The 13,437-nt window shown below is 47.2% G+C and overlaps 1 protein-coding gene across 1 annotated transcript in view; it reads right to left on the bottom strand.

Annotated features, from left to right (window-relative positions):
* Positions 1-13,437, bottom strand: part of LOC138807042 (cadherin-1-like) — a 76,578-nt gene that overhangs the window by 5,413 nt on the left and 57,728 nt on the right. The window contains exons 4-13 of the mRNA XM_069992615.1: positions 10,689-10,832; positions 10,404-10,559; positions 9,173-9,317; positions 7,159-7,334; positions 6,814-6,942; positions 4,810-4,992; positions 3,555-3,799; positions 3,296-3,441; positions 2,066-2,290; positions 682-909 (exon numbers count right to left, since the gene is read on the bottom strand). Of these exons, the coding sequence (XP_069848716.1) occupies positions 682-909; positions 2,066-2,290; positions 3,296-3,441; positions 3,555-3,799; positions 4,810-4,992; positions 6,814-6,942; positions 7,159-7,334; positions 9,173-9,317; positions 10,404-10,559; positions 10,689-10,832 (1,777 nt within the window). The remainder of the gene's footprint in view (positions 1-681; positions 910-2,065; positions 2,291-3,295; positions 3,442-3,554; positions 3,800-4,809; positions 4,993-6,813; positions 6,943-7,158; positions 7,335-9,172; positions 9,318-10,403; positions 10,560-10,688; positions 10,833-13,437) is intronic.

The following is a 13,437-nucleotide window of genomic DNA, read 5'->3' as shown; positions in this document are numbered from 1 at the left end:
TTTTTTTTGGCTGGTCATGGGGCCTGAACTCTGGGCCTGGGCCCTGTCCCTCAGCTCTTCAGCTCAAGGCAAGCGCTCTACCACTAAAGCCACAGCGCCACTTCCGGCCTTTTCTGTTTATGTGGTGCTGAGGAATCGAATACAGGGCCTCACGCATGAGAGGTAAGCACTCTACCACTGAGCCACCTTCCCAGCCCTGTATTCAATTTCTGAATGAGAAAGATGCTAGAAGTCAGTCACCAACGGTTCATGTCTATAAATCCTTAACTACTCAGGGGCTGAAATCTCAAGGACTGCAGTTCAAAGCTAGCCTACAAAAGGAAGTCTCTAAGACTCCATCTGCAATTAGCCAGCAAAAAGTTGGACCAGAGGCATGGCTCTGGTGGCAGAGCTTCAGTTGGGAAAGCTTGGAAAGCACCACAGGATGAAAAAAGATGAAATCGTAGGAAGGCTGGCTTCCCTGTGGGCTTCGTGGAACAGGGCAGGGCTGCTTTCTGGTCCTGGGCTGCTTGTCCCTGTAATTTTCAGTAAGAGACAAGCTTCTGTTTTATTGAAAACACCATCTTTGAGAGCCTTTTCCTTTGTTTACCCTGAATCCTAGCCCCCCACAAAAAAGTCATTTCTAGGGGATGATGCTTCCCACCTGAGAAGTGAAAGGCTGGACAGCCTGGCAGTACTTACGCAGAACAGCAAGGATTCCTCCCAGGATGCCCAGAATGGCGGACACTTGCAGCCCTGCTTCCACATAATTGGCTCTCATGCAGTTGTTCACGGCCCCTTCGCAGTCACACACGATGACATCCAACGTGGTCACCTGGTCTTTGTTCTGGTTATCCATGAGCTTCAGATTGATTTTGTAGTCACCCAACTCGAGATGCTTCTTTGGTTTCAAAATGAGAGACTCTTGGGCTGGAGAAAGTAATAAATAATGAGATCAAGAGAAGGAAAAATAACAAAGAACTTATTCTCTGTGTGTGTGTGTGTGTGTGTGTGTGTGTGTGTGTGTGTGTGTGTGTGTGTGTGTGTGTGTGTGTGTGTGTGTGTGTGTGTGTGTGTGTGTGTGTGTGTGTGTGTGTGTGTGTGTGTGAAGAGAGAGAGAGAGAGAGAGAGAGAGAGAGAGAGAGAGAGAGAGAGAGAGAGAGTCAGTATTGGGGCTTGAACTCAGGAGGACCTGGGCATTCTCCCTGAGCTTTTTCGCTCAAAACTAACTAGTACTCTATCACTTGAGGCACAGCAACAGTTCTGCCTTTTTGGCAGTTATTTAGAGATAAGAGTCTCATGAACTTTCCTGCTTGGGCTGGCTTTGAACCTTGATCCTCAGATCTCAGCCTTTTACATAGCTACTAGGATTACAGGTGTGAGCCACCAGCTCCTGGCTCATTCTTGAATATAACTACTAGGGAACTAAAGACATGCCAGAGGGCTGGGAAGGTGGCTCAGTGGTAGAGCGCTTGCCTTGCATGCCTGAGGCCCTGGGTTCGATTCCTCAGCACCACATAAGCAAAAAGAAAAAAAAAGCCGGAAGTGGCACTATGGCTCAAGTGGTAGAGCACTAGCCTTGAGCTGAAGAGCTGAGGAACAGCGCCCAGGCCCAGAGTTCAGGCCCCACGACCGGACCCAAAAAAAAAAAAAAAAAAAGACATGCCAGAACTGGGCATGCCGGCACTGGTGGCCTGTAATCCTAGCTATTCAGGAGGCTGAAATCTAAGGATCCCAGCACAGGCTCTTATCTCCAATTAGCCACCAGAAAACTGGAAGTGGTACTGTGACTCAAAGTGGTAGAGTGCTGGCCTTGAGCGAAAGAGCTCAGGGTCAGCACCCAGACCCTGAGTTCAAGTCCCATGACCAACCAAAAAAGACATTCCAGAGCAGAGGGAAGAAAGCAGAGCTGCATGGGCTGGTGATGTCTGCACAAAAGGAGACAAAGGCAGGGAAGGGGGAGGAAGGGGGCTTTGATATGATGCTTTGAATGTTCTTAGAAAGCCTGGTGTGTGGAACTGCACAGGAAACTCAGATGTGGGGACTGTGGAGGGAGAAGTTTGGTGGGCAGAGCTTGAGTTCCCACCTGGATCGTTGTATTCGATGGTCCAGTTCACACTGGCCCCATGGGTCAGCTCAGCCGTGAAGGGAGAAGTATTGGGGGGAAGGTCTGGATCAATGATGTTGATGACTTGGGGTTGAGGATTCCTCTGGCAGAAGTGTAAATTCCGAGGTTCAGGAATGGGGGCGTTGTCATTCACGTCGGAGAGGACCAGGAGAAGGGTTCCTGTTCCGGTGGCGACTGGAGAACCTACAAGGAAACATAGAGGGACACCAATGACTCCTTCCTCCTCTTCAACCTCCAGTACCAGCAGCAAAAAAAAAAAAAGTTAAGAGAGAAAGAATAGTCGGAGCCGGGCGCTGGTGGCTCACGCCTGTAATCCTAGCTACTCAGGAGGCTGAGATCTGAGGATCGTGGTTCAAAGCCAGCCCGGGCAGGAAAGGCTGTGGGACTCTTAACTCTAATTAACCAGCTAAAAACTGGAAGCGGTGCTATGGCTCAAAGCATTAGTCTTCAGCAAAAAAAAAAGCTCAGGAACAGCACTCAGTTCAAGCACCATGACTGACCCAAGGAAAGCGGGGGGGGGGGGGGGGGGGGGGGAGGAGTTGTGTGGGGTTGAAGGTACTAGCCAAGAATCTGTTTCTTAATGAAGAAGTATGTTTTTGCTGGGCATCAGTGGCTCAGCCTATAACCCTAGCTACTAAGGAGGCTTAGATCTAAGGATCGAGGTTCAAAGCCAGCCCTGGCAGGAAAGTCTGTGAGACTCCTATCTCCAATAAGCCACCAGAAAACCGGAAGTGGCGCTGTAGCTCAAGTGGTAGAGCGCTCGCCTTGAGCTGAAGAGCTGAGGGACAGCGCCCAGGCCCAGAGTTCAAGCCCCATGACCGACAAAAAAAAAAAAAAAAAAAGAATAGTCGGGAGACAGTAGCTCATGCCTATAATCCTAGCTACTCAGAGGGCTAGGATCTGAGGATCATGGCTCAAAGCCAGCCCAGACAGGAAAATCCAGGAGATGCTTTATCTCCAATTAACTTCTAAAAGAATCAAGCTGGAAGTGGGACTTTGACTCAGGCTAGCCTTGAGCCCCAAAGCTCAGGAACTGTGTGCCCAGGCCCTGAGTTCAAGCCCCAGGACCAGCCCCTCCTACCAGAAGAGGGGTAGGAAATGAACTCACAGACAAAGGAGGGCAGGGCAGAGGAGGGAGGTTTGCCAGGAAGGAGGGCCAGGCAGCCAAGGCCCCTGGTGGCCTCGTACCATTGTCAGTGGCGATGATGAGGGCCGTGTATGTGCTGTTCTTCACATGCTCCAGGTCCTCTCTGTCCATCTCAGCCAGAGTGAATATGGCACCAGTTTCTGGATCAATCTTCAACCAGTTGGCAGTGTCCCTCCAAATTCGGTACCTGGGGAGATGCAAGCTTGGGCTTAGACTAGGAACAGCGAGCGGAATGGAGCTGAAGAACAATCTATCCTCAGTCTTCTCCTCCCCCGCCACACCCGGTCGCCTCACACTTACGTAATTGTCTGTTTCATAAAGACATCTGGCTCCCGGGCGGTATAGGATGTTATCTCCAGACCCACACCAAAATCTTCAGGCACTTCTACTTTCTTTTCGGGGGGCACAAAGATGGGGGCTTCGTTCACGTCTATCACGTCCACAGTGATGGTGGCCGTGGAGGTGAGGAGACTCACGGCAAAGGCATCCACGTTCTGCACAATCACTTGTAGAATGTACTGCTGCTTGGTCTCAAAATCCAAGCCCTGGAGAAGCAGAAGAGATAAAAAATAAAAATTAAATAAAATACTCAGGCCCGGAGTCTGACTCCCACAGCACACAATGATGATGAATAAAGAGCAAGAGATATGCTAGGTAAAAAACACTTTTAAAAAATCCCTTGAATATTTCTTTCAAACATGCTACTCTAAGCATCTCTTAGCCAAGAGATGCTTAACTAACTTCAAGGCTGACTAACTTGACTAACTTCAAGGCACCACCAGGGCTTGAACTCAGGGTCTTGCACCCTGGCTCAGCTTTGTCACTTCTGCTAGCACTCTACTGTGAGAGCCAAAACCCACTTCCGGCATTTTTGCTGGAGTTAACTGGAGATAGAGTCACCCAGATTTGTCTGCTCAGGCTGGCTTCAAACCATGAATCCTTAGATCTCAGCCTACTGGGCACCAAGAGTTGATTTACAGGCATGGGCTACTAGTGCCCAGTTTACCTACATCTAGAACATTCTTCAAAAACTTGACTTCTAAAATAGTCTAACAAAATAGCCAAGACTAGTCTACTCTGCTCCCTCTCATTTGTGAAGGGGTTTAGGGAAGGCAAATGGCTGTGGAAAGAACTTGCTAGAGCCAATGGTACTTACTTCCTCTTTGATCTCAGAGTAGAGTCACAGCAAACCCCTACATCCTCGGTCCACCCAGACTTGGGAAAGCCGCCACACGTTCATCATGACAGTGCTAACCCACTTCTGAGAAGACTCCAGGAGACAAGGGAGAGACACTACAGGGGGTGCTATATCTTTTTTTTTTGTTTTTTGTTAGCCCTGGGACTTGAACTCAGGGCCTGGGCACTGACCCTGATCTTCTTTTTTGCTCAAGGATAGGACTCTACCACTTGAGCCACAGCATCACTTCTGGCTCTTTCTGGTTATGTGGTACTGAGGAATCAAACCCAGGGCTCCATGCATGCTAGGCAAGCACTCTACCACTCAGCCACATTCCCAGCCCTGGGGTGCTACATCTTTCTGGGTATTCATACAAACCTTTGCTGTCTTCAAAATGCCATCGTTGGTTTCGGGGTCTGTAACGATGACGAATTGTTGCTCCTGATCATTTAATATGGTGTATACGGCCTGCCACGCTGGGGTGTGGAGGGTGTCGGCATCTGTCACTTTCAGTGTGGTGATGACAGCATTAACTTCATTCTCATAAACCTGACCCTCGTACTGCAATCAATAATCAATCAATTGATCAATCTTGACTGATAGATTCCTGGTTTAAGTCCAAGGCAGGAAGAGACATAAGGAACTATAACAAGGCAAGGTGAGATGACAGGCAGAGGTTTAGGAGGAAGTGCCCATCCTAGAACCACTAGAAACAAGGTGTCGTATCACGGCATGGAGGAGCCCATAGCCCTGAACAAGTGGTTTCCCAAGGCCCTGAGACTGAGCTCCTCAGCAGTGTCTTCACAGTGATAATTACAGTGATCTGTGCTCTGCTCAGAAGACTTCAGCAATGTCCCCTATGTGCAGGTCTTTTTTTTTTTTTGGTCAGTCATGGGGCTTGAACTCTGGGCCTGGGCACTGTCCCTGAGCTGTTCAGCTCAATGTGAGCATTCTACCACTTGAGCCATGGTACCACTTCTGGTTTTCTGGTGGTTTATTGGAGATAAGAGTCTCACAAACTTTCCTGGGCTGGCTTTGAACCGTGCCCCTCAGATCTCAGCCTCCTGAGTAGCTAGGATTACAGGCGTGAGCCACTGGCGCCCGGCTTATTCAGGTCTTTCAATGGCTGTTTTGCAGTACTTCCTGTGCACAGAGCTGCTGCCTCCTCCCTTCCTTCCTTCATTTGAAACATGGTCTCACTATGTAGCTCAAGGTGGACTCAAACTTACTAGGTAGCTCAGGCTGGCCTTACATTCATGATCCCCTTGCCTCAGCCTCCCTGGGATTATAGGCATGCGCTACCATGCCCAGCAAGCTTCTCTGGACTCAAATCATTTTGTATACACTGATGCCTCTGCTGAGAATACTTTTCCTGTCCTACTTCTGCTTTAAGTCTCAATGTAAATATCACCCACTATCTTTGTAAAGCCTCCTCATACTCACTGACTAGGTTAGGATACAGATGCTCCTAAATTGCCTATCAATACCTATTCTAGTGGCAGCAATGTGCCCAGTCAGATACCACACTGCTGTATCTCCCTTACAGATGGCAGCTGCCAATGCAATGTCTTAGGAATGTAAAAGTGCTGAATGTAAGAGTAACTGAAGCAATAGCAATGCCTTTTGTGACCTTTGCCCTCCTTCCTTTCCTGAATGAAGAAGACGTGACTAGCTGGAGCCACAGCAGCCATTTTGGGCCACAAGGTGATATTGTGGATGCTTTGTACCAAGGATTGTCATCTGTACCTGTTTAAGCCACAATAGCCAAGCCACTGTTACAAACATTAAATCAACTTCTAGGTGATTGAATAAAAAATTAAGTGTTTTTTTTTGTTGTTGTTGTTGTTTTGTTATCATTCTTTTTTGTGTGTGCCAGTACTTCAGGCTTGAACTCTGGGCCTGGACACTGTCCCTAAGCTGTTTTGCTCAAGGTTAGTGGTCAAGGTCATATCACTGCTCCTCTTCTGGCTTTGTGTGGTTAATTGGAGATAAAATTCTCTTGGACTTTTCCTGCCTGGACTTGGCTTTGAACCCCAGTCCTCAGATCTCAGCCTCCTGAGTACCTAGGATTACAAGCATGAGCCACCAGCTTTAAAATTCTTCTATTTATTGATTCCTATAACTTGCCACGTATCTCCCTGACTGGAATATAAGTGCCATAAGCCAGGAATCTTGTGATTAGATCGTTCATATAACATAATGCCCAGCATAGAAAACAGTGGTCCATTAATCCTATCTCCCATTAACCACCAAATAAATATCTGTCGATAAATCCTTGCAGATTGAGGTTAACTTCTACCAGTCTGGAAATGCTATCCAAGGGTTTGCCCAGGAGCAAGTTGTGACCCTCCTTCAGAAAGCAGTAAGGAGACACAGGATTACCATGGTGGGGTTAAAGATGGGAGCGTTGTCATTGATGTCCATGACGTTGATCACAGCTTTGGCAGTCGTACTTAAGCCTTCACCATTAAGGTCAGCAGCTTGAACCACCAGCGTGTACGTGGGGTAGCTCTGCAGACAGGACCAAACATGCCTGAGTCAGAAGCAGCCCCGACTGGCCCAGCCCGTTACATCTACACATCCCTAATCGACCATCACCTGCTTACGGGGCATCCAGGCTCAGAACCTCAGCCCACACATGGACCCCTGGTTCTGCACTGTCCAAGGGGATGAGACTAAATATGTTTGCCTTCTCCTCCCACTGGATCCTGATGAGCCCCGACCCACCTCTCGGTCCAGCCCTGTGGTGAACACACTGATGACCCCTGTTTCCTTATTGATGGTGAACATATTCCTGTCGGGCTCCTCCGGCTCTTGGCTGAGGATGGAGTAACCAATGGCAGCATTGTAGGTGTTTACATCGTCATCTGCGTCCGTGGCGGAGACCTGCATCACAGAGGTGCCTAGAGACACCGGAGGAGACTTAAGCACATGTGCGTGGATTTGCTCAGGGCCGCTGACCTGCACCTGTCCTAAGTGACATGCCAAGAGCCTTTCAGACTTTTGCTATGAGCGCTATGTGGCCTAATTTCTCAAATCCACACCAAAGTGCTAGGAGAGCAGAAGGCATGCCACACCAAATAAGCTGTGGGGAGAGAGCTGGACTTGCCTCGTTTCAAAGGGGGAGGGGAGGAGCACTAGGGATGATAAATAACTGAATGGGATGGAGTGTAAACTATGAAAACTTCCAGAATTCTCTGCCATAGCTTCGCAGCCCCATTTTACTGTCATTTGAGACCACGATCTTCAAGGTAGAAGGGGGAAAAAAAGCAAACATAACAAGTGACTAACAATGGATTAGTATCTAAGTAAAATTGGAGGTTTTTTTTTGCTTTTCTGTTCTCTCTCCCCACCCGCCCCCCCAGTTCTGGGGCTTGAACTCAAGGCTTGGGACTGTCCCTGAGCTTCTTTTTGCACAAGGCTAGCACTCTACCATTTGAGCCACAGCACCACTTAAGGCTTTTTCTGTTTATACCTAGGGCTTCATGCATGCTAGGCAAACACTCTACCACTAAGCCACATTCCCAGCCCTTTTCTGTTTTTTTGAGACCATGTTCTTCTGTGTAATCCAGGCTAGCTTTGAACTCAAGATCTTCCTGTCTCGGTTTCCATAGTACTGGACATACTGGCATTCAACACCATACAAAGCTCTCTAATTATACCGGGGGGGGGGGGGGGGAGTGAGGGGCTTGAACTCAGGGCAGAATCCCATCTTTGCACAGCTTTTTTGTTCATGTCTATAGCTCCACTACTTGAACCACACCCCCAATTCCAAAATTCTTTTAAGAATGAGCAGGTTATGTAACTCCTCTATATATCAACTTTACAATAATAAATTTTTTAAAAATTAGCAGGAAAGCCTGGCATGGGTGTTTCATGCTTGTAATTCTAGCTACACGGGAGGCTGAGATCTGAGGATCATGGTTTGAAACTAGCTTAAGTAGGAAAGTCCAAGAGATCTCCAATCTCCAATTGACCATCAAAAAGCTGAAGGTGAGCTAGCAGTGGTGGCTCACATCTGTAATCCTAGCTACTCAGAAGGCTGAGATCAGAGGATTGAGGTTCATAGCCAGCCCAGGCAGGAAAGGCTGTGGGACTCTTAACTCTAATTAACCAGCTAAAAACTGGAAGCGGTGCTATGGCTCAAAGCATTAGTCTTCAGCAAAAAAAAAAGCTCAGGAACAGCACTCAGTTCAAGCACCATGACTGACCCAAGGAAAGCGGGGGGGGGGGGGGGGGGGGGAGGGAGGAGTTGTGTGGGGTTGAAGGTACTAGCCAAGAATCTGTTTCTTAATGAAGAAGTATGTTTTGCTGGGCATCAGTGGCTCAGCCTATAACCCTAGCTACTAAGGAGGCTTAGATCTAAGGATCGAGGTTCAAAGCCAGCCCTGGCAGGAAAGTCTGTGAGACTCTGATCTCCAATAAGCCACCAGAATAATGGAAGTGTGCTGTGGCTGAAGTGGTATAGTGCTAGCCTTGAGCTGAAGAGCTGAGGGACAGCGCCCAGGCCTAGAGTTCAAGCCCCACAACCGACCAAAAAAAGAAAAAAGTATGTTCTTAAAATGTTCCTATTGTGTGCATATTCCTATAGCTCAAGTGATCCATGTACACACACAGTCGTTTCCAAAGAACATCTGTCCATATGAAAGGTCAACTTCAGTGACCTTTGGTCCCAAGCTCTAGTGCCAACCCTTTGGGGTCCAAAGAGTCTAAGTGTGTGGCTTCTTTTGACCAGAAATACCTGGAAGAGCTCCTTCCATGACTGAGCCCTCAAAGATTGCCTGGGTGAACTCGGGCTTGTTGTCATTCTGATCTGTCACTGTGATCACGATCTCCATTGGATCTTCCACTGCATTCCCATTGGATGACACGGCGTGAGAATAGAGCTGTAAGAATCAACAGGGGTTACTTAGGCCCTGGAGGAAGAAGAAGAGGGAGAAGGGGAGGGGTCTGGCCAGAGCAGCTCTGTCTGGCTTCCACTCTTCCCACTCTGACTTTTCTCCCACATGAGCTGCTGCTTCAAGTAGATCATAAAATTGAGACCCATGGGCTGGAGAGCACACAGGACCCCCACCCCAAGTCAGACCTCTCATTGCCATGTCAAGAATAGGGGAAAAGTGGGTACTGGTGGTTCACACCTGTAATCCTAGCTACTCAGGAGGCTGAGATCTGAGGATCACAGTTCAAAACCAGCCTGGATAGAAAAATCCAGGAGACTTTAACCTCCCATTAACCACCAACAGCTAGAAGTAGAACTGTAGCTCAAGTGGTAGAGCACCACCCTTGAGCATAAAAGCTAAGGAATATCACCTAGGCCCTGAGTTCAAGCCCCAGGACCAGAAAAGTAAAAAAACAAAACTAGGGATGAACATGAATCCTAAAACATGCTCTCCTGAGCTCATATTGCTATCAATTTCCAGAAACAGATTTTGTTCCCCAATACCATCATTCTTCCTCTTCTTTTACGTTAAGGAACTTCCAGCCCCAAGAATAGATTGATATCTTAGCCCTAAACTGATACACGATATGAAAAGATTCTCCTTGACATTTTCTCTTAAGAGGAAAAATAAATGAGCAACCCTCCACTCTTCGGGGCTCTCTTTTTTTTTTTTTTGGGGGGGGGGCCCGGTCATGGGGCCTGAGCTCTGGGCCTGGGCACTGTCCCTCAGCTCTTCAGCTCAAGGCTAGCGCTCTACCACTTGAGCCACAGCGCCACTTCCAGCCTTTCCTTTTTGCTTATCTGTGCTGAAGAATCGAACCCAGGGCCTCATGCATGCAAGGCAAGCACTCTACCACTGAGCCACCTTCCCAGCCCGCTCTCCTGGGCTCTCTTGTCTTCTCCCCTCATCAGGATATCAAGAGATGCTAAGTTAAGCTCCTCCCCTATCCAGAATGTCTGACCAATCATGGTTTGACCAAAAATTTGAGAAATCTGTTACCCTATGATCAACAAGCTTCCAAGAGACACTCACTATATACTTGGCGATGTCTTCTCTATCCAGTGGCTCGGTCACCTTCAGCCATCCTGTTTCTCTTTCAATAATAAACACGCCCACAGGGGGTTTGTCGGCACCTTGGCCAGTGATGCTATAGAAAACCTTTGTTTCTTTGTCCCTGTTGGATTTGATCTGAAGACAAAAACAGAAAGGAAGAAAATTGGTAAGGAGCGATCCTCACAAAGGGGGTAGGGGAAGCTTTCTCTTTCCTCAGTCAGCCTGACATATTCTCCACAGAGAAATAGACAATGTTTCCTCTACCTGAACCAGGTCTTTAGGAAATGGCCCTTTTTCGTTTTCTGGACAGCTGATGGGGGGGATAACCCAGTCCCTCTTCTGTCTTCTGAGACCATGGTGGGAGCTGGGAAATGTGAGCACTTGTGTCTTGTTTTCAGGAGCAAGGTCCTAAAAGAGAAGAAGATACAAAATGAAGTCACTCAGAAGACATACAGTCCAACATATCTACTTAATGTCTCCAGCCTCCGGAGGATAATGTAAGGTTGTAATAGACCAACACAGTCTCTTCTAGATGACAACTTATATATACTATCCTTAATGAAAAGTCAAATCAAAAACCAATGAACCGCCGGGTGCTGGTGGCTCACACCTGTAATCCTAGCTACTCAGGAGGCTGAGATTTGAGGATAGCAGTTTAAAGCCAGCCCGGACAGGAACATCGTGAGACTCTTATCTCCAATAAACCGGAAGTGGTGCTGTGGCTCAAGCAGTAGAGCACTCGCCTTGAGCTGAAGAGCACAGGGACAGCGCGCAGGCCCAGAGTTCAAGCCCCACGTGCACCAAAAAAAAAAAAAAAGAACCCTTCAGGAGTGGAGCACAGAGGCACAATGCCAATGTGCATCTAATCATATAAAATAATGTTTATCAAAATGAAAATAATAAAAAAAACCCAATGAACCATTGTCAGTGCTAAAGTCCTTTAAAGGTTTTACTTCCTAAAGTTTCCCCTGTCCGTCTAGAAGGTGAAACTTTAGGAGATGAAAGCTAGAGAGAGGACTTTGGAATCAATGGGAGGATGCTCTAGAAGGGGATTGTGGGAGTCCTAGTCTCTCCTTTGCTTTTGGGATAAGTGGTTTGTTCTGTCACAAACACCCACCGTGATGGGCTTCTCTCACTGAAGGACCGATATGTAAGCCCACTAGACACTGGACTAGAATCTCCTAACCCATGACCAAAAATCAACATTTTTGTCTTTATAAGTTAATGGCCTAGAGACTTTGTTACAGTGGCAGAAAGCTGACCAAATATCCATATAATAAACACTATATTCTCTTATGATTCTTCTTAGTACCCAGAATTCAAGTAATCATTATGCACACACAGTCCTAAATCTGAGAGTTTGTGATTGTTGCTATTGCTGTGTGCTGGTACTGGGGCTTGAACTCAGGGCCCCATGCACTCACCTTTGGCTTTTTCGCTCGAGGCTGACATTCTGCCACTTGAGCCACATCTCCACTTCTGACTTTTTATTTTCTGGTTGATTGGAAATTAGAGTTTTTCAGATTTGTCTGCTCAGGAAGGTACCCTCTCTGCCCAGGCTTTGAACCTTGATTCTCAGATCTCAGCCACCTGAGTGGCTAGTATTACAGGTGCGAGGCACTGGTAGCCTAAGGATTTTTTTTTTTTTTTTTTTGTCGGTCGTGGGGCTTGAACTCTGGGCCTGAGCGCTGTACCTCAGCTCTTCAGCTCAAGGCGAGCACTCTACCACTTGAGCTACAGCGCCACTTCCGGTTTTCTGGTGGTTTATTGGAGATAGGAGTCTCACGGTCTCTCCTGCCCGGGCTGGCTTTGAACCGCGTTCCTCAGATCTCAGCCTCCTGAGTAGCTAGGATTACAGGCGTGAGCCACCAGCGCCCGGCTGCCTAAGGATTTTTGTACTGAAATGTGTAAGTTATTTCAAGGTTGTGTCATAGATCTGTAATCTTTTTTTTTTTTTTTGGTCAGTCATGGGGCTTGAACTCTGGGCCTTGGCGCTGTCCCTCAGTTCTTCAGCTCAAGGCTAGCACTCTACCACTTGAGCCACAGCACCACTTTTGGTTTTCTGAGTGGTTTATTGGAGATAAAAGTCTTATGGCAGGGGCTGGGAAGGTGGCTCAGTGGTAAAGCGCTTGCCTTGCATGCCTGAGGCCCCTGGGTTCGATTCCTCAGCACCACATAAGCAAAAAGAAAAAAGCAGGAAGTGGTGCTGTGGCTCAAGTGGTAGAGCGCTAGCCTTGAGCTGAAGAGCTGAGGGACAGCGCCGAGGCCCACAGTTCAGGCCCCACGACTGGACTAAAAAAAAAAAAAAAGTCTTATGGCCTTTCCTGCCTGGGCTGGCTTTGAACCTTGATCCTCAGATCTCAGCCTCCTGAGATGTGATTACAGGTGTGAGCCACTGGCATCTAGCAGATCTGTCATCTTTATTGCAACTTTGTACTTTAAATGACTTAAAGTTAGACATCATTTATTAGCTTGAATAATCATAGCTTCAATCTATTTTTGTTTTTCCTAAGGGATATAGTTCCCCAAAGTGAAATCAGCAGCCAAACAAGTAAGTTTTGGAAACTGATATTAAGAACTACTTTGTGATCAATGCAAACCTCTTAATCTGTAGGATTTCCATTTGTTCTAACAGAGACTATTGGGATAGGAGCCAAAAGAACGCTTGAGACTATTCATGGACAAAAAAAAAGCCAAACAAACTTTCTGCACACTCGGGGAAATAAGAGAGTTGAGATGGAAAGAAAAGACACAGCAAATTGTTTAAGTGTTTTAAGGTGATTAGTGGTAACACAGTAAAGCTTCTAGAAGCAATTTCCTTCTCTCTCATCTGCAACTGTAGGCATGAAGATACTTACTCATGGGCACTGGTCTTTGTGTGCTAAGCTTGATCGAGCCTCACTTCCAGGCTTTAGTTTAGATTCAAAGCATAAAAATTACAAGCTGAGGCCAGTGGTTCATGCTTGTAATACTAGCTACTGAGATGTGAAGATTGAAATTCAAAGCCAGTTCA

This window comes from Dipodomys merriami, unplaced genomic scaffold, assembly GCF_024711535.1.
Source record: "Dipodomys merriami isolate MVZ:Mamm:240054 unplaced genomic scaffold, mDipMer1.0.p SCAF_41, whole genome shotgun sequence".
NCBI classification, from domain to species: domain Eukaryota; kingdom Metazoa; phylum Chordata; class Mammalia; order Rodentia; family Heteromyidae; genus Dipodomys; species Dipodomys merriami.
This window is presented reverse-complemented; position numbering and strand designations above follow the sequence as displayed.